Source organism: Hypomesus transpacificus, chromosome 2 (genome assembly GCF_021917145.1).
Source record: "Hypomesus transpacificus isolate Combined female chromosome 2, fHypTra1, whole genome shotgun sequence".
NCBI lineage: Eukaryota > Metazoa > Chordata > Actinopteri > Osmeriformes > Osmeridae > Hypomesus > Hypomesus transpacificus.
This window is the reverse complement of record NC_061061.1, coordinates 14,314,364-14,335,561: the sequence shown is the minus strand read 5'-3', so window position 1 is coordinate 14,335,561 and position 21,198 is coordinate 14,314,364. Positions and strand designations below refer to the sequence as shown.

At 39.7% G+C, this 21,198-nt stretch overlaps 2 protein-coding genes across 9 annotated transcripts; one reads left to right on the top strand and one right to left on the bottom strand.

The window, feature by feature from the left end:
* The first annotated feature begins 1,006 nt into the window (after positions 1–1,006).
* On the top strand, positions 1,007–15,800 carry rgl2 (ral guanine nucleotide dissociation stimulator-like 2). Of its 5 annotated transcripts, XM_047026440.1 has the most exons (20): positions 1,009–1,340; positions 2,248–2,417; positions 7,742–7,789; positions 8,105–8,188; positions 8,329–8,495; positions 8,633–8,689; positions 8,798–8,991; positions 9,269–9,378; positions 9,575–9,790; positions 10,233–10,336; positions 10,459–10,543; positions 11,215–11,274; positions 11,741–11,827; positions 11,962–11,994; positions 12,238–12,359; positions 12,476–12,565; positions 12,685–12,778; positions 13,142–13,372; positions 13,529–13,643; positions 13,743–15,800. In XM_047026440.1, the coding sequence occupies exons 2-20, from the start codon at positions 2,259–2,261 to the stop codon at positions 13,922–13,924; spliced, it is 2,238 nt and encodes a 745-aa protein (XP_046882396.1). In that variant the 5' UTR covers positions 1,009–1,340; positions 2,248–2,258; the 3' UTR covers positions 13,925–15,800. The 5 variants fall into 5 exon arrangements, with proteins under 5 accessions (XP_046882429.1, XP_046882396.1, XP_046882403.1 ...); XM_047026473.1 differs by lacking the exon at positions 13,743–15,800 and having other exon boundaries at positions 1,007–1,340; positions 13,142–13,404; positions 13,529–13,620; XM_047026447.1 differs by lacking the exon at positions 7,742–7,789.
* Positions 15,801–15,924: 124 nt separating this feature from the next.
* On the bottom strand, positions 15,925–19,890 carry dnase2 (deoxyribonuclease II, lysosomal). 4 transcript variants are annotated; one of them, XM_047026483.1, is made up of 8 exons: positions 19,860–19,890; positions 19,486–19,554; positions 18,985–19,082; positions 18,656–18,827; positions 18,338–18,440; positions 17,861–18,025; positions 16,887–17,105; positions 15,925–16,683 (listed from the first exon to the last, which is right to left on the bottom strand). In XM_047026483.1, the coding sequence occupies exons 1-8, from the start codon at positions 19,887–19,889 to the stop codon at positions 16,319–16,321; spliced, it is 1,221 nt and encodes a 406-aa protein (XP_046882439.1). In that variant the 5' UTR covers position 19,890; the 3' UTR covers positions 15,925–16,318. The 4 variants fall into 4 exon arrangements, with proteins under 4 accessions (XP_046882439.1, XP_046882466.1, XP_046882457.1 ...); XM_047026510.1 differs by having other exon boundaries at positions 19,847–19,865; XM_047026501.1 differs by lacking the exon at positions 19,860–19,890 and having other exon boundaries at positions 19,470–19,685.
* Positions 19,891–21,198: the final 1,308 nt, after the last annotated feature.

The window sequence follows — 21,198 nt, the reverse complement described above, 5'->3', positions numbered from 1 at the left end:
TATTACGTCAAGCCTACCATTTAGAAGGGTTTATTTCCATTATTTATTATACAGTTGAGTATATGTAGTAACTTGAGTAGTTAACTACACTGTAATTCGATGTTTTTTTCATATAGCTGGGTGTAGGTACGTGTGTTACTGTATTGTATATGCCCATTATTGAAAAATGATGCTACATTCACAATCAGTGTTTAGGATAAGGGTATCAAAAAAAAAATGCTGAAGGTTACTATCACAAAAAAAAGCAATTGCCGAAGGTTACTAACCCCCCACCCCCCCACCCCCAAAAACAAAACAAAAAACAACAACAACAAAGCAACATTCTCTAACCATTTATTTCAGACTACAGTGAATGTTGACAACATAATGACCACATACCACACATGTTTAAGTAGATAAAACACACTGTATACAGTAGATCTATAGTATTTCATCTCTACATTCAGGGAGCCTATTTTGCCTCAGAGATAATGACCACCATTAATGTCCACAAGGCGTTCTTTCAGGGGTCATAAGGTTGACGCTCAGTTCTGAAAACAGAAACCTTTCACACAGCCAGTACTTTGTGAGTACTGGGGTCATGAGACCGAGGAGATGAAATACTGGTCGCATGTTGAGCTCTTGATAATACTACTCAGTCTCCCTTAGAAGTGGCTCATGCATGCCTATGCACATACTGTTACTTTCAGATTAAATAAGGGCAACAACATATAGGCCTAGTTTTTCAATGCAAGACTTTGTTGTTTTATCACATTACAATAGCTCATGGGGGTCATATGTCCAACTCTTGATTGTTTTTTAAAATGTTTTAAGCAATGCAGGATGATACCTTGTCAGGATTATATGTAGCCTACTACCTACTTGGCTCTGTGGCATATATGTTAAAGATAGGATGATGACAGAGTGCATGAGTATGAGTTTTGGATACATACTCATTCTCAAAAAGAGCACAGCTCCCAGGTGACCACTGTAATTTCACTGGTCAGAGCTCGTGCCAGAGAACCAAGTGTGGGCTGTTGCCAAACGCGCTGAGTGTACAACATACAGGAACTGCGCCGTCACGAGAGAGAGGGAGAGGGCGAATGTTGCTACAGCTAACAAAAAGCGTCCAGTATTGCTATCATCCGATGAAGGCTTGAGAGGCGACAAGCGGGGGACATAGATAGGGAGAGAAACTCTCGTCCCTCGTCGTCTGTCAGAACGGATGGGCGCGACATTCGTCAACTGACCGGTAGCCTACCACACATTGGATCGAGGACAAAATCAGCACCCCGATGCTGTCGCAATTCAGCTGACCACAGTTGGACATGCAATAGATCCAGCGAATGACATTGCTCACTGTGAGTTCAATTTATCGCTACTAATTTCATTTCCTACATTTCATCTATCACGTACGGCCTTGACTGAAATAATTTGAATGTTTGTCAGCAGAAACAAATGAGCATGTATGCAAACTTTTATGATGGCTGAAAACCCCAAATTATTCGAATAAAAAAGTTTCTGATAGAAGGTATGCAGAATCATGTTAATAAGTATAAATAGCACCGTCCAACGGCCGCACTGGACACATAGAACATTTGTATTACGGGGTGTGACCCATACTGCTGTAGGCAACAGCCTAGTGATGTAAATAGTACATTCATTGAGTGTTTTCCTTGGTGAGGAGCAGTATGAATGCAAGTTATTCAACCTTGGAGCAAGCAATCGTTAAAGGGACATGGACAGCCTACTTATCTAAAGGTTTTTCGGAAACATCCTCTCTGTAATCGTAATTGTAGGCCTAGATCTGCTGCCTACTTCTATGATTAACTGATGTCCAACTTTATACCTTAAGAAGTAAGCTATTGTTAACAGGGTGTGTTCCCCATATGAGGACACAATGCTCATGCCACCTACTTCTTTCTTGTGATGCTGTTTCTCTTCCTGTAACAGTTTTTTTCTGTCTTCATGGTAATCAAGATAGCAGGGATTTAATAGGGAAGGAGAGGTGGTATTCAAATTTGGAGTAAGGCTGGTTGACATAAAATGAAAGCCATTTAGCCTAAACAAATGAACTGCCAAGTTCACTATAGTTTTTTTCTCATGTGAGTGCTGAGAAAATGTAATAAATGTAACATAATGATGTTTGCTCCTGGCATGTACAATACCTTTATAGGCTTTTTCCAGATAACACTCTTTCAGAATATTTGCTAATGCTATGTGCCTCACTTTAACACTTCCATGTACCTTTCTTCAACTTGTTCACAGCTGCTGGCACAATGCTTCCTCGTAATATGCGGACAGGTGGAATAGACCTGCCAGGGGTGGGGTCAAGGGAAGTTCCTCTCATTGGCTACCGGCCCTTACCACCTGACAACAACACCCCCAGCAGCCAATCAGGGAGAATGACTGACAGCAAAGAACTGGACACCTTAGAGGTTTGAAGGGACTTCCTTTACTAATTTAACCTCTTCATAAATGTACAGCAGTTAAAAACAAAATGGGGAGGTACTAGCAACTATCTGATTCTAAGACATCACAATTACACTTCTATATGGATAAAGTTGGGATGCACTCTGGTTTCTCCTTTCTCATTATCAGTCTCTCCGAACACTTAAAAAAAAAATATTTAGTTGACACTACAATCAAACGTGTCAACGAGCTAAATGTTGCCCATCTTGTAAAGAAAAAAAAGGAGAACTTCACCCAAGTGGCAAGTGCATGCAATTGAATCAATCTTTGTCTGACTGAATCTGCTAAACCACAGATTGTATGTGGCCCTTAAGCAGTTCACTGAAAAACCGTGGTAAAAAAGCAACCAGATTCTGAGTAAACAGCAAGCACGTTGGTCGGTTGGCAGAAAAGCCAGAGGGGATATATCACCTTACAGTAAATTACAAATAGACAACAAAGAGGTTACTTTCCAAGTACTTTCCACAAAGTAGTGTTAGTAAATGACACAAAATGAATAAATATAACGTAATAAACGTGTGGAATAAAGAACTGTATGGAAAATAGGTGAATATGATTCTCGAGCTGCTTTAAAATGGTCATTCTTTATTAGAGGCCACATCATGTTGCTGTACAGGAGGTGTTAGTTTCATCAAAGTTCCACGTTGTTACATCATTTCTTTTTTTGTAGTAATTTAAGATACATAAATGAAAAAGACGTGTACTGTACATAAGACGGCTGAACTTGTGGTTGTCTTATTCGGCTGGGCCACGATTTGAATGTTCGCAAGCAACCACTAGAAACTCCCCAGGCTATATTAAGAAGTCACACTGACTCAGACTTCAACAAGGGAAACTTCCCCTCCATCCGCTCCCAAGTGGGGTCACATGACGGCTGCACAGGCTGAATGTAAATAATGTATGTGGCGGTCTGCGGGGTGATGTGTTGTACACCTGCTCTTTCCCCCACTGTGCACACAGATACAATATCATAGGCAATCCCCACAGACAGCCTGTCAAGTGGAATCCAATCCAGGCGCTTGCTTACTCTTTCATGAGGGAAACTTGGATGCATGTGTATAGGTTTGTACAGTGGGTTCAGAACTCACAATAAATAGCCACCCCTTGCGCACTGGTGAACTTTTCTTTTCAGAGTAATACAGTGTTCTTTCTCCGTATCTGTTTTCATAGACTTAAAATTTGGCGATTAGCAACATTACTGAAATTGCAGCTGTAGTGACTGATTTGCAGTAATTCACTAGCTCAGTGGAACAAGTGAAAGTGACACCTGCATTTCTCTCTAAAATGGGTCTCACAGTTTTGTCATGAGACAGTGACCCACGTTGCCTGTAGCATTTTGATTTTGGGCTTGGCTGTGCACAAAAACGAAAGAACAATTTTGGGGCGTGGGGAGGGGGTTGCCCCTGGGATATGACCTTCATAGATAAAATAATCATGCAAACAAGATTTATAGCTACATTGGATAGAGATAGATTTGACACAAGGCTATAAAGAAGGCTTAAATTTCATACTTCACTTATTTAAAAACAAAAAGAAACAGAAAAGGGCATAACTAAAAGAAACCGTGAGAAGACAAACAGAGAAAGAGGAAGGAAGGGGTGCGAGACATGGGGAGTGCTCCACAACAATGGGCATCTTTAAATAAAGCTTCAGAAGATATATTTATGACCACCGCCCAATAGAAATAATGTTACACAGTTGCAAACAATAATCGTGGCAGCAGTAGTGCTACTACATGTTAAATAATGACAATCATCTACCATTTCAAAATACAGCTGGTAAAATTGGGTATTATTTTAAGGCAGAAAGCTGAAAATAGTTGTTGTAAGCAGCAGACAACTGGCAGAATTGAAACTTAAGGATTAAGTTGGAGGCGCTGTGACACAGTTCCTGCTTGTTGGGAGGGGGGGGGGGAATTGTCCTTTACTCCATTGCAGTGGTGTTAAGAGGCTGACGGAACTTTGTTGTGAAGGAAGGAGAAGGAGGAAAAATAGCTTTATGACAACACTGTACGTCCTGCTTCCTGTGTTTGTCTCTGCCCATTATGGACTTCCTGTATGGAGGGAAAAGAAAACATGGAAACGTAGAGACAAGGAGAGTATCGAGTCATGAGAGAAAGGGACTTCTAAAATACTAAGTAGCATTGAAGAAGAAAGAAGCATGTGTATTAAAGATAATGGCTGGGACAGATCATGAGCAATGGAATTTAAATTATAACTGAAATAAAGTTCTTGCTTCTTATCACAACGTTTCCTCAGGAACTGAAGCTTCGGCAATGTTGGCCAACGATTCCTATCTTATCTTCAAAGCTGCCTGGCAGTCAAGTTTTTACTTTGACTGTTTGAGAAGATACTGTACCTATCAAATAGTTTGGCTTAGAGTAAGGACACTGTTAGACAGAAAATCTATTTGAATTTAGGTATTTCATTTTAATAGGTGAGTTTTTAACTATCGCAAATTTTGAAGGCCCAAAATATTTGGCTAGGCTGATATGGTTAACTAGATCCCTAGTGGACTCTTTCAAATCCTCTGTTTACTGGTTTAGATGTACACATTGTGGTTGTTGGTTGAACTCTTACCTGCAGGAAAACTACACCTTTGACCAAGGAGAAAGTGGTGGGGATACGCAACACATTTGACCACTGTGATTCAACTTAAATACACTTTAGAGTAAAATGCTATTTATTTGTTAAAAAATATGTATACAATTTGACCTCACCTTTACTTCAAGTTCATGGTATTTACATGAAACATTAAACTGTTAGTTAATAATACTCTATGCTTGAGTACAAAAACATATTTGTGGTATTTGAGTAGAGTAGCTCTTCATTGGACACCAGATAGAAATTGTGCTGTTACATTAGCAGATGCAACATTACAAAACAAATTACTCAATACAGTGTAAATCTACAAAACACAGTAGTACAATTAAAAGTTGTCCTTAAAATGCCAGTGTCAACATGCATAGCGGGTGCAAAACCCTGGTGAGAGTCAGTTGTAGTGAACTGTCCATATAGCCCCTCCCAGCTGGCTTAGCTCACAACAGTTAGGGGATGCACTGAAGAGCTTTGATAGCACTTTCTGAACTTTAACAATGTGTTATAATCATTTCACAGCTTTACTTTGTGTACATGGTTTCTAGTTACTGCAGTATGTTTACACAGTCTTACCTTGTTGTCTTTAAAGGGATAAGACTAGCAGTTAGCAACATTAGCTACTGCTACGTTAAGTAAACAGGGCTTGCCTCCTGGTTGACTGAACATTTTTGACCAGCATTTGGTAGTCAAGTGTATTTAGGCTGTGTGATAAATTAACATATTTGTATCAGGGCGAATAAAAACTGAGCCCATGTGAGCTAGCGTGAAATCAATATGTTCAGATCTCAAGCAATACTCTCTCTGCATGTGATCTGTTCAGTGAGTGCTGGATACTCCGCCAAACAGGTTCATCCACATTGGCGGAAGGTAATTTATGTAAGGTAAGATAAAGGGACAGAGGGGAGGAAAGATTGGGAGAGAGAATGTATTCTAATGTTCAAACAATAGCTTTGGTCATTTAAACTGACTGGAGCATGTCCTTGTGTGTTTATGTGCAGGTCTTTATCTTATTTGTGTGTGTGTGTGTGTGTGTGTGTGTGTGTGTGTGTGCGTGTGTGTGATAGGTGTGTCCATTACGTATTAGCACAGGGGGTGGCCCTAGCTATTGCTTCAGGTGTGTTTGTGTGTGTTGGTCGAAGACGGGTGCAAAATCTAGACGATCGAAAGACAAAGACTCAGAAGCAGGTCAGCGGTGAATAATAATCCAAGTAGATAAAGGAAAAGTCAAGGCAGGTCAGAGATAATGTTTGCTCCTTTCTGGTGAATATTTCAAGGAAGATCAATGCTCTTTGCCTGCCTGGACTTGTCGAGTCAAAGGTAACTTGTGTGCTTGTGGTGGGAACTTGAAGTACATCTGGCATGAGTTTGTGGGAAAGAAAGAAAAGGACGAGTAGATATGTGTTAACTGAAAGGCTCAGCAAGAGAGGAAAGCAGAATGGACAGCTAAACCAGTTTGTTCAAAACCAGCACTCCATTGAAATATTCTAATAGATTTACTACAATATGGTACATCTACTACATAGAGCACTGAACTTTGATAATCAAGTTAAGGTAATGTGAATCAGGTTTATGGACACTTAGAGTGTCTAATGACAGTAACAGCAATATAACAGATCAAATAAGGACATTAGCAGATAATAAGTAACAACGGCTATTGTTCAGCCCTAATCGGTTGTCCACATGAACTTATTTTTTACTTGTGCCTGCAGTTTTATGTTACCCTCATCTTAAAACAGTATTTGGAAGTTTGTCGTAGTTTGGAAACTAGGTGATGAGAGACAAATACAACAGACAGTAAACTCTCTCTTATAAGAACTGAAAAAAGTGTTATTTTTTGAGTCATTATTGCTTTGATTCATTTTCTATAGTTGGTTTATTTAGTAGACATATGGAGTAAAAGGATCCATATACAATGATGAAGTTATCATGTTCAGTGTCATTGGAATCATGATGTCACTGTGTCTCATACATGTTTCAGAATGGAAAATCCCTGTGCATTAGTCTCAATGTCAGTAGAAGTGTAACAGGATATGTTCCTTGAATATGTTATAGTATCTTATTGAATGGCATATTAGTTATTTAATCATTTGTTTGTGGCAATCTATATTATTTTTACATTTTGAGTGGCTTTCATTTATTCTTTAATTGGAAAATGCTTTCAGCTAAAGTTATGTTGTCATAGCATGTGTTTTCATGTGTGTTCCAAAGAAACCCTCTACTACTTTACTGTCAGATTCAAATACCTTAATGTATGTTCATTATCAAAAACATTCTATTGTGGTTCTTTGTTTGTAAACAAACATCATGTTCCACCCCAAGATTCTTTTTGACATGCATTTGAGGTATTTTGATTGTACTGAATAGGGTTGCACAATGCAGTCCCTAAATCACCCCAGTAAATATGTGATTGTTCCAATTTTCTACTTCCTGACAGTATTCAGCATCAGAACTGTTTTCATAGGTTACCTAAAAAGACATTTTTATGTAATATTTTCAACGCTATAGTTAATACAGCAAGCTTTGCTTACCAAAAAGTCAAACATTCTGTCATTCTAAAAACATACACAAGCAAATATTGGCGTGTGATTCCATTTTGCCTGGGCCTTATATGAGGTTAAGACATGGATAAGACTTCAGAAGTCTACAGCTAATTTTGAGTGATATCTGTATAATCTATGTGGATTGTCCTTCAGGGTGAGCTCTCCCCGATGAAAACAACATGGTACTGTCCTCTGGACTTGGTAAGGTTAACTCACATACTAACTTGGCCACCCTCTTTCTTCCAAAGTCTTGCCCTGGCGTCAATAGGGGATTCGATTGAATGTATTGTAGGGAACTTAAGTATCAGACAGGGAATATGAGCCCATAATACCAAAAACACACTGTGCTTACCTCCCACATACAAAGTCTTCCCACTTACATTTATAACCCAACACAATGAATCATACTGCATATTGTAGTCGATTGTTGCTGTATGTGCCAGAAGTCTATAATGCTATACATTTGAAACGTTTCTCAAGCCTTTTTGAACTGGACATGAAACTTTTTTTCCTCAGTCCACTGTGTTGGAGGAGGAGGAGGATGGAGTGATATACACGGTTGTGATGAAACAACAGCATGGCACCACCACCAGTCCAATGGTGAGAATGCATACAATTCAACATACAATACAACACATATGTGTTGTTGAAAAAAGAGACAAAGGGTTGTTAAAGGGTCCTTTTAGTTTGGAAAAAACGTCCTCTCTTTTTTTCTTCCCTCCCCCCCTGCCTCCATTCAGTCCTCTGCCCCACGCTCCCAATGTGTGAAAGCAGGAACAGAAGAGAAGCTAGTCCTACACCTTCTCCACTCCTTCTCTATGGGAGACTCCTCCTTTATTACCATCTTTCTCTCCACCTATCGCTCCTTCATCACCACCAAGAGAGTGCTGGACATCCTGACTGACAGGTTGAAAAAACACATCAATGAATACAGCGAAATCCCAGGCAAACAAGCCTCGGCACAGAAATACATCAATGATCTCTATTGGACACATTCAAAGTTGCACTCTTTGTTGATGATTTCATTTGATTGCCTCCGTCTAGATTAGAGCATCCACCAGGAGAAAGCACAAGAAGTCAGACCAGGCAAACTTTCAACAGGTGAGGCTTTCAAAGTACTACATATCTCCAGCCATGTATCTGTTAACAAATTGTTCCTCACATCTCTGTCTATCTTGTTCCTCTTCTCTTCCTTCCTGTTCTCCTCAGAGCGGTGTGCATGGTGTTTAACACTTGGCTTTCGGAGTACCCCGAGGATTTCCTCTCTTTGGGGGAGCCCTCCCACCTGCTGCGCCTAGCCCCTCTCCTCCCCCAGGACTTTTCCGCCTCAGATCTCCGCAGTCGCCTCCTCAAGATTGCAGAGGAGCTCAGTGAGAAGGCTCTGCTTTCTGACAGCCAAACAGGTCCGTGTCCATTTTGAGTATCCATATTCGCATTGTCTTGTAGGTAGCCTACACGTTTACTAATCAAGAATGAAAGTGGGCTTTGAAGTGCATACCGTTACAAATATTCAGCCCTTGAACAAAGCATATGACCATAACACTGAGATAAAGCCAATATTCCACACTCTTAGTCTTTAGTGGTGGCTGACCGCTCTGAATGTCTCTTTCATAAGCCTTACTAGCATTTTCAGTTTGATTTATTAATGTCAATGTCTCGTTGTACTGTATGTCTCTTCAGATAAAACTATCTCCCGGATTCCCCCTCCTGACCCCTCCAAGTTTGATGCCACCAACATACTGGTGTTTCCAGCTGGGCTGATTGCTGAGCAGCTTACAAAGATAGAGACTGTGAGCCGAAACCCTGTTACATTGAAAACATTGAATCTCCCCTCGTGAAATTAAAAAATGATGATCTTCATTTGCCTTGTTCATGTCAATTACAAAGTTACACGTAAAAAACAATTTCATCCCCTCAACCCATATTCTCTCCTGCGGTCGATCTCTCTTTGCCTACCTCTCTGCTTCGCCTCCCTCCTTCTGCCAGGAGTTGTTTGTCCGTCTGGTTCCGTACCACTGCCTGGGTTCACTGTGGTCCCAAAGAGATAAGAAGGGACGGGAGGGAGTGTGTTGGTCTGTTCGGGCCACGGTACGGCAGTTTAACAAGCTTGCCAATACTGTGTCGGCGTCCTGCTTGTGGTCCACGCAGCTACGCAGCTGGCAGAGAGCTCGTGTCCTTGAGCAATGGATCAGTGTGGCGGAGGTTAGTGGGTCAAACACAAAAAGCCAAAGGACACTGGGATCGTTTAAATAATTCAATATGTAATCTGTGCGATATGACAAATATGTCTTATGAGAAATGAAGTTTGACAGATTGGCACTGGTGGACAGAAAGTATTTATTTAGCATTCGTTATTTGAAAAGACACAGCCTTCATTCTCCGGAGCAATATGGAAATATATTATTTAGTAATTTTTGCATTCAAGAATGTAAACTATTTTCCTATACATTTTGTTTCCAAATCACTGTCCTGACCCCCCCACCCCCAGCAACTTTTTTTTTAAGAAAGAAGTATCTTTATAACTGTGCATCATTGAACATGTCAGACAGTAAGAGTAATTCAATGCCCATCAAACCCATTGACCTGCAGGTTTGTGTGTAGTACATAATGTGTGGGTGTGGGCATGTATTTTTATTTTGAACAGGAGTGCCGAGCAAGGAAAAACTTTTCGTCCTTGTATGCCATTGTTTGTGCACTGCAGAGTAACCCCATACACAGACTGAGGCGCACCTGGCTAGACACAGACAAGTATAATATTTCATTAACATTTTCATTGTAGTTTTGATCTGGATGTTGTGTCTCTTGGAAAGAATGTCGGCCAAGCCTTTTCACACCCATCACTCATCGTCTTTGTCACGTGACCCTGACAGGGAGACCGTGAGGAGATACGAGGAGCTGTCAGACATTTTCTCAGAGAAGGACAATTTCTCCCACAGCAGAGAGCTGCTCAAAGAGGTGAGGGACTTTTATGGAGACAGGTTTCCAAAAACGATTTAGTTCATGCAAAATTTGTACTTGTCTGTACTCAATAAAAACTTACAGAAGTGAAAGTCCTTTTTTTAAAGAGTATCTACATCAGAGTGAACATGCTGTTTAGGCCCAGAATAGGTTTAATCTGGTTCTGTATAGCTGCCACAAATCTGTCACACAAAACAGCAGTTTCTTTAAATATGTATTGTGTTCAGGATGCATTGTGAGTGGGGGTTGGGGGAATAAGAAGGATTTACATAATTTGGACTCACTATTAAACTATGCAGGCATCAATACTTATGCATTAGCATCAATTTTAGCCATAGACATTCGCAAATTCCCAAAAGCATTTGCTGTTGCTTTCATTTGAAAACTTCAATCAGAGCTTTGATGTCGGAGAAAGCTTCTCCGACATCTTCTGTTGGGCTTTGATAATCGCCAGAGCAAACCACTTCCTAGCTCATTATGCCTGAAATGGGTAACTATACCAGACAAGGTTGAAAACGTGTAAGGCATTCAATACAAGAAGTATACAGCATAATTTGTCAGGATTTTTCAGCCGATGCTATTTTTATACACCGTATAGTCAAAGTCAATGTGGTAAACCCTTTTTGAATGGAAGAGGAATTTCCACTGTTAGTTTGTGTCTTTTCTAGGAGGGCACTTCGAAGTTTGCCAATGTGGACAGCAAAATGAACAACAGAAGACATATAGGGGTAAGAGAATTTAATGTCACACATATCTTGTAACAGAAGTGTTACAGAACAATATGGGAATGTGTGACAAACTACAATTCTACTATTATTGATCCCTGGTAAGAAATGGCACTGTTACAGCCGAATTAATATGCACAACATAAAAAATAAAAAATAATCCTTAAAAATTACAATGTACATTAGTGCTAATCAAAAGTGAATCGCAGTGATCCTTGGCATGTCTAGTAAGTGCAAAATATGGCCAAGTGGTTGATAAGCAGGACAAATAGCACAAAAATCTTTGTTATTATTCATTAATAATCTCAATGTTTATATGAGGGCTCTCATATCCATATTGTTTTGAAATAGTGATTTGTATTCGATTGGTAGACTGTTTGGTCTAATTAAGACATTACCATGATATAAAGAATACAGGCATTAATGTTCAGTGGTGCTGACAATGCTCCTGCTTTTTCTTCTCTTTCAGTCCAGTGCCCAGGGCACAGTGCCCTACTTGGGCATCTTCCTGACTGACCTCACTATGTTGGACACAGCAGTCAAAGACAAGCTAGAGGTGAATCTTTGGGATGTGTCCTCTTGCCAATGGGTCAAACCACTGCAATCATAATTTCAAGTGAAACTCATTTGTGACATGCCCATTTGCGACATGACAAAATTACACAAAAACTTCCTGTTTCTCCCTTTCAGAATGGCTATATCAACTTTGACAAACGGAGACGTGTAAGTATTGCATTGTTTCGTAAGGGAAGGAATTCAGCACTCCTTGTAGGGTCATTAACTCAAGTTAAAAGCAGAAGCAGTGTACTGTACTGTATTTTTACGCTGTTGTTTTACTTTGATATATACTTTCACAGAATGTTTAAGCCATTTATGCTATAAGCATTTATGTTTATATACTGTATGTGCATATATATATATATATATGTAGAGAGAGAGAGAGATAAGTGGTTTTGTTTCTTACAGGAATTTGAAGTTTTAGCTCAAATTCGACTCCTCCAATCTTCCTGTAAAAACTGTGTCTTCATCTCTGACGACGCCTTCCTACAGTGGTACAACAGTGTTCCGACACTAACTGAAGAAGAAAGGTACAATGGAATAGGAGCACAATAATACAGTATACCATATCTTTTTTTTACTCTTATATTGGTATATGCATGCAAAAATATTTTTTTAAACTTGTGTTTCGATATGTGTGCTGCAGTTATAGACTCTCCAATAAGATCGAAGCCCCAAGTGAACCTAGTCCAAGTCGTGGCCCTACCCCCACTGTCATCGTCACTCAGTGCCCAGAGTAAATACTGCAAATACAAATAATATTGATACGAGTTAGATTAAACCTCTAAGTATCAAACATACATTCAATAGAGTATACAAATTGTGCATGAGTAACTCTGTCCATCTTTTATACAGCTTAAGTTCCTCAAGAACCAGTCTGGCTGGTGACAGTGAAAGTATGTTTGACTTTCCCTCTCCTGTCAATCACTTACTGTCCAAGCTTGCAAAGGTAATGATCTAATGATGTGCCAAAATGTTTGTGTGCATGTCATCCTGTGCTATATATGTTATATATAGCACAGGATGTATTGTAGTTAAGCTACTGTATTGTAGCTTAACTGCAATACAGTAGTTAAGCTACTGTATTGTTTATTGTGTGTATGGTAGTATGTTATTTTGATTTTATTTTATTTTATTTTTGATTTTACTAACAAGCACAACCTTGTGTTCATCAATCATTAAAGGGCTTGCAAAAACACATGCTATGGAACGACAAAGGTCCTTTAATGCTCTTATGTGTATTCTTGTCTTTTGCATTCTCCTTGGCGGAGAAGCTTTGTAGTTATCATTATTGTTGTTGTTGATGTTGCAGCATATGAAATCCCCTTCGGTTTCCTGTCTTGATGTGGACTCCTCCCCTTCATCTACTGAACCCACCCCCTCTGCTGCATTGACCCCATCACCTAACACTGTCAAATCACATCGTCGATCCGTCTCCTGTGGCAACAATCCCACCTATAACCATCAAGGGTCGGGGCCAGATATGCGAATCATCAGGATACGGATGGATTTACATGATGGGAATTTATATCGAAGCATTATGGTGGGGGGACAAGAAAACTGACATTAACTTAAGTAAAGGATTTTCTGTCTTAAATTGTTAAGCATCTGGCAGTAATAAAACAATTTTCCTTAGGGGGAACAGTAATGCATTCGGAATATAACAAGTAGGAGTAAAGCTGTCTCATTGTCTGCTCAGGTGTCAAGCAATGACAAGACCCCCACTGTCATCAGTTCTGCCCTTGAGAAGAACAATCAGGACCGTAAAGAGGCCTCCAAATATGAGCTTATTCAACTACTTCCTGAGGGAAAAGGTGAGGAAATGATCTGAAGCTGCAAGACTTAATGTATGTTGGTTGTAAACAGTTCACAGCTATTCATTTGCATGCTCTGCATATTTGTATACCCTACAGAGTTAGTTATTCCTGCCACAGGAAACGTCTTCTACGCTATGACTTCCTCAAGTGTGGACTTCCTACTTAGAAGAAAAGGGGGTACTACCCCATTAAGCTCTCATCCAATAAGCACTGAGACCAGTGCCACCTTTCCTCGAATCAAAGACAAGGGGCGGAGACTGGTCAGAACTCTTTTTTGACACATGGTTCCAAACTCAATGAAATCCCGGACTTCACAAAGATGTCTCTTTTAAATGTGGCCTTGTCTCTCCTAGCCCTAAATGACCTATGCCTTTTTTACAAAAACAATTTCACATTCCAACTGAGCTTCTTCTACCAAAATGTTCCGCTGAACGTATCTCAACCTGTACAATGACGTAAAGACATTTCTATCACGTGCTGACCACACCAGAAACCATTTACTTGATGTGGAGAGCAGGATCAATCTTGCTAGCTTGAAATCCTTTCAGTATCTAAGGACCAATGGAAGGACCAATGGAAATCATTGAGCGATGGCATTTGCATCTCTTTTTCCTTGTCTAACCAAATGGATGTTAGTACAGCAACCAAGGCTTCCCCCTGTGTCGGTGAGGTACCTCAGGTTTTGTCTTAACAGAAGGAATGATATTTGAGTTTATTAGTTGAGTAAACAGATCACAAATTAATCCAGATTACGATTATTGCTTTAATCTTGTAGTGTCTAGTGTAATTTCTTTCAATATTGTGCAAAAGATGGATACTATAAATATACAGTATATATGCAAAATGACAGACCTTCTAGAGATGCAAGTGATGTAAGGATATGTTATCGTAGCAAAACCCTGGGACTCTCTCGTTGAACTACACTATATACGCTTTGTCAATGTTGATGTGCTGTGTATGTGTATAATATGGTGTCTTAATTGTGTTTACAGTGGCAAGGAGTCAAGGCTCAAGGTATCATTTGTAGTTTATAAAGTTACATAAAATTGCTTTAAGAAACATAAAACAGCAAACATTTCAAATCAAGATGTAGAAAAAGCATGGTTATTTCAGTAGCATTTTGAATTGACATTCATTGATAAATTGATGACATAGTGGTTGAAATACTAATTATTTATTTGGCGGCATCTTGTATTATCTACACAAAGCACTCTAGCTGTGGACATTGTAGAATGTAACTTAAGGCATAATTACTGCTAAACAGAAAAGGAGTGTACTTAAATCTAATTTAAATGTATTAAATTAGATCTTCAAACATTTTCTTGTAAGTACATTGGAAGTGTACCTAAAATTGACTTGAGTTTGACTGCTTTTATTTCTTATACTTTGTAAGTATCTTTAAGTATGGTAAGTTTTTTGGCTTGTGTGTATATACCTGGTATACTGCCTAGCTACACCATCATTTCAAACAGAGACACTAAAGAAACTCCAAACTAGTATGTGCCTTTTACAAAGACTATGTTTATTTTCTTTTATCCACGTCAAACTGTTCAGTACCACACAAGCTGAACTTGGTGTACAGTTTCTAGATAGGAATAGCTGTCTTCAAAACCAGTATGTGAAATAGTATTTATTCTATTTTTATTCTACTCTTTTGTTTTTTAAGTGTAGAAATAGACACGTTATACAATGTTCAACCTAAAGCCTGCATGTAGAAGCCTACGTAAAATGATCTGCTCTCTTACATGTCATCTGAACCAAATGATTATGTATGACTGGTTAAGAGCTAAAGCCTACTTTTAACCAAATGATTATGTATGACAGGTTGAGAGCTAAAACCCAACTTCCACAATTAAGGAATATTTGGGGTCAATGTGTAATGCAGACCTGTCAACTCATTCGAGTCTCTAGTGCTGTTGAAATCCCAGCTGGGACTGAGGCGTTCATATGGTGGCTCTAAAGGAGAGGATTCTGGGGGATCTGAGATGAGGTGCTAGTATCAGCTGAGATGATTGTGCCTTTCTCTTAGGGGAATGCACCCCTTTCATGTTTCGCAATATACATGATTATGCATGTTTTAAATAACATGTCATGTTTATGCACTACATATACGCTTGTTTTTTGTGTAATAAATGTACTTGTTATAGAAGTGAATTTGATTTTGAGTTATTATAAGTTACCAGATGCATACACATCCCAAATATGTTAATGCAATGTTACAGCATAATCGTTTTTGAAGAGATCATATTTACTTGCAAAAGATGTCCTCACCACAAACTCTTTTTCTCATCTTCATTTCAGAAAAGAGAACTACATTTCAACAACAGTACCAAAACCAAGCATACACACACATAAATCCAACAACACCGCTCGACCACAAATTGATCCAAATAATTAGTTGCATTCACAATGGCACATACAAAACATAAAAAACCTAAGATTTTTCAACAATTATAGTTGAATGGCCATAAGGCTACCACTGGTTGCTACAGTAACAACCTCAAAGCAAAGTGCACCTGTTTTACATGTAAAGAATGTTAGTCATGATCAGAAGCAGCATTTCAATTTTGTTTCAGTAGGCATGATAAAAATAGATTTGTGCAAAATTTCCACTCAGAGATGACTGACAAAACAACTTTTCGTTTCCCTTCCCTCCCTGTAAGTGCTGTAGCTCACCCTACAGAGGTGGCACAGTTTGCTATGGTTCCCCCACACATCTGACACTGCAGCGCTGCCATCCTGTACGCCTTCCACACCAGGGCATCCTGCTGGCACACTGTCCCGCCTCCACGCTTCTCCTCCGCCTGGTTGCGGTTAATGTCGCCCACGCATACCCAGTTCCCCTTGGTGCTGATGGCCCACTTTGAGTGGTCCTGGCTGGCTTTGTAGGTGAACTTCTGGCCTGGGGAGAGGCTGGTGATGTCTAAGACTTTCCAACCCAGGGTGCAATTCGATGGGAGTATGCCCGTCGAGCGCACCCAGAACTGGACCAGAAGGTTGGACTGGAGGGTGGGGGCGACCCAGGAGTGGTACAGGTCTGATAGGAGAGAGATGAAGGATAGGGCGAGTTCAACACTGTATCAAGTATCAACAATCAAAGTTGATAGAAGGATAAATAGTTATCAAGCCACTGAATGCTTTATGCAAATGCCAGATAACATACACAAATTAATGTTTTCCCTTTGTTGCATAAGAACCAGCACAAGATATAAAGGCTGATCACACAAACTGGTGCCTTACCATTATTGAATGATGCCCCTTTTGCAAAACTTATGAATTTTGTTCCACCCAAAGAGGTGAGAGACATGCTGCGGTTGGCTGCAGGCCTGGTGTATGGAAAGATGCTGTTGGTCATTTGGTTCTTCTTACACACAGCAGCTATGGAGGGCACCAGACTAGCCAAGGAGGCAGGAACATCACAGTCATACACGTTAGGCTGGTTTATCTGCAACTGTTCTCCTGCAATAGACAAAGGAAGGACATGAGGAGGAATCCCTTGAATGATTCAGCGAACATCTACATCAGCAAATTGACAGGAAGTTGTCCACACTAAACTCTAGGCCGAGTGCACAGCCATGCACAGACTACCACAAACTTTAGATTCTTGTTTAATCATATCTTTAAACATATCTAGGCTTACCACGGTGCGCTATGGCTTGAAGACACTTACAATAGAAGCGCTCAACAGGAGTGCGATACCTAACTTAATGGTGCCCATCTCAACACTCGTGAAGATACATAAAACTGATGGAGCAAACAGTCACAGCTGGAGATGCACTGTCTCTATGGTTACACTGCCATCGAGAAAGGATTACTCTCGATTAGACATTGCTATGGTTACGGCGCTAGTTGCTGGGTGGACGGGTGAGGCTGTAGTTGCACTTCCACAATAATATGCTAAAAAAAAACTGGTAAGTAATGCTTATACACATGCTGTTTAGTTCATGGGTATTGTCAACTTTGCACAATTGAAACATTTTGTATAACAGACAACAGAAATGAAAATGGTAAAAGGTACAAAACATGAAAATATTTGAAAGTTATTGACCACTATTAGTCCCAAATCATCCAATATTCCTTTTTCTTTTAAAGAACAGGGTTGCCAACAGGATGTCATCATATTTTCCTTTTATACACCGTTTACATCCTGTTCCACAATACATTTTTCTTATGGAAGTTTATCTTTCCAAATGATAGGTGACTCATCTTCTCACCAATGGTCTGAAAGCGCTCCAGTGGATAAGTGACACAGATGAAGTTCTGTCCGTTGATCACACCAGTGCTCGGGTAAGAATACGGCCCTTTCTTCTGTACTGGGGGGAAGCGAGGCGTGCTGTGGACCAGCCAAAACCCCTGATTCTTATCCAGAAGCACAACACCTGTTGTGAAAAATCAAACCATGATTTCAATGTCCAACCATGCTAACCGATTAGAAGTGCTGCTCACACCTGTGACAACTATCAGGTTCTACCGCTATACCTCAACTTTGATATAATTAGCTAAGATCCTCTTCACATGCAAGTTGTTGCAAATGTATTACATGCAAATGTAATACTTTGCTCATGTTAAGTCTGACTGCAAATGATTAGCATACTTCCCGTTTAGATACCATACACTTTGAACAATGGAGTGAAACTGTGTAAAAAATGATTATGTGAAACGTGTGATAATTTAGCTGGCCTCTATCTCACCCTTAGTATGCCCCCCTCTGTTTCCACTTTGATTAAACCATCTGTCGCCCATAGCCTCGGGTGGACTCTGGTCATTGTACAAGATATAGGCAAGCTCACTGCTCTGAAATGAAACCACACACATTAAATACAGCATATTTTCTACTGATCTGTCTTATCAGTGAGAAACAACAGAATATCGTTGTTACACTTTTTGAATATGGTGTTGATTTGTTGTGACTGTAGTCATTAGACTGTGACTGAAGTCTTCCATAGCTCTATCCCAGCTCTGATGTAACTAAGACATGATATTGGGAAGGGGTACAAAACACAGCAGACCTTTTCTTGCTGATATAGCTGCCCCACTGTCCTCCCTAGTGCTCCAGTGCTGTCGTTCACCAGGACTTTCCCGTCCGTCCATCTCTCACTCCCTTTATCCATTAGTAGATACTTCTGCCCATCGTTTTGAGTTTTGCTACCATGCTTATGTGGCAGTTTGTAGATATAGAACCTGGAGAGCGACAAGGGGTGGGGGTTGAAGTAAGCTGCTAAGCCGCCAACGTCTCAATTTCACATATTACAACCTTAGAGTACTGGAAGTGCTTCTATAGTCTTTGCTACAACTGCAAATATAAAACATTTAATACAGACAACAAAACTATCCTCACCAGTCAACAGCAACTCCTTCGTCATTGTAGCAGGTGATAGGCGCGGTGTCTCCATCTGTTGGTAGGCTTATGATCAGCAGGGCAACAAGGGAAAACATCTGAGGAAACGAAAATAAACAGTTGGAAGTTTATTTTAACCAGCATACTAAAATGTGGATATGAATACATTTGATGATATTTAGTCGAAGACGTGAAACCTGACTATATACATTGCAAAAATCCCAACCCCATTGGCCCTACTAGTAGCATCCTGATTTGTGTGATACATTCGAACATTCGAAACTCGGTCGGTACAGTGGCGTCAACATTTTCATATATTTCAGATAAAACTGTCTCAGACATGACCAGTTAAAATTCACTTTCAATACTTTCCATTCGCTTTTACGACCTCATTTAAAAAAGATTTTGTATTGGCGTAGCCGATACCAACACACAACCAAAACTGACGAATAATAACTTCTTATTTTTATAGTTCCTTAGCCTACCTTACTAAATACCAACCTCAAGTATTCCCTTCAAATGAGAATTAAGAAACGCGTTGCCGTACTGAATTCGAAACGCTTCCACAGCCTTGTTTTGATGATGTCATCAAGGCGGGATCATGGAATCACAAGACAGCACACGGAAAAAAAAACTGAACCAGACCCATATGGAGTTAGATTAGTTTCATAATTCAAACAAACAAACGCAACACGATTCAAACAAATTTAACACGATCCAAACAAACGTAACACGATTCATACAAACATAACACGATTCAAACAAACAAACGTAACACGATTCAAACAAACGTAACACGATTCACAAATGTATTTCGTGATTCACAATTGTAACGCGATTCACAAATAAATGACCCTATTACATTCGTTTGCAACCTGACAAACACAAGTTACAAATCCCTGCATTCGTTGGTGTGAATCCTTGCATTCGTTCGTGTGGATTTTTGGAACTTTCCTGACGCGCTTTGAGCCACAAATGCATTTTTTCTAAAAGATATCCTCAGCAGCCTATCAGATCGTCTCTTCCAATTTTAGCCAATCACCGGAGAATGTCTAATATGGGTAGACGGGCTCTGCGTTAGCCTAGGAAACACGGAAAATGACTAAACATGAATCCTGCCATTCTCAACAATATTTAATCAGGTATGATCATCGGTTTAATAAGATTAACAAGCAATATTTCACCTACATGCTACCAGACGACATTGCTCATTATCTGAATGAGACGATGTCCGTCATTATGGCAGGTTGTTGAAGTCCACATAGACACGTTAATATGATTGGCTAAAATTGGAAGAGACGATCTGATAGGCTGCTGAGGATATCTTTTAGAAAAAATGCATTTGTGGATCAAAGCGCGTCAGGAAAGTTCCAAAAATCCACACGAACGAATGCAAGGATTCACACCAACGAATGCAGGGATTTGTAACTTGTGTTTGTCAGGTTGCAAACGAATGTAATAGGGTCATTTATTTGTGAATCGCGTTACAATTGTGAATCACGAAATACATTTGTGAATCGTGTTACGTTTGTTTGAATCGTGTTACGTTTGTTTGTTTGAATCGTGTTATGTTTGTATGAATCGTGTTACGTTTGTTTGGATCGTGTTAAATTTGTTTGAATCGTGTTGCGTTTGTTTGTTTGAATTATGAAACTAATCTAACTCCATAGACCCAGAGCCAAAGAACATGCAGAAGTATCAAGTGGATTTCATTTACCGTGGAGAAGCGAGAATGGATATCTTTCCAAAACTCTTAAAATGTTGTCTTACTAATGCACAGCTAATGAATGTAGGAATGTTGATAGGGGACTTGTTTTATTCACATTTGCAGAAATATCTCAACCGTGAACTAACCTTTTACTTTTTGTGACCCCATGGTCTCTATTCATAGGCCAACTGCATTCATGAACCACCGTCATTATTTTTGCACATCTTTTTTTCCTACCAGGATTCTGTCTCACTCGTCAGATGATTTCCTTTATCACATAGAAATGAAAGAAGTCTTTTTTTAAACAATAATTATTATTCATAGGCCTACACTTCCTGTGACCCACACTTGCTTTCTAGCACCAAAAGGGATTCGTTATTTTACATTGTTGAGCCTTTCCACCAGAGTAAAAGAGAATGGGATAAGTGTCAGGGTGAGGCAGTTGTCACAAACATAGACACTGAACTTCCCCATAATTGTGGAAAAGACCAGTCCAGTCCCACGGC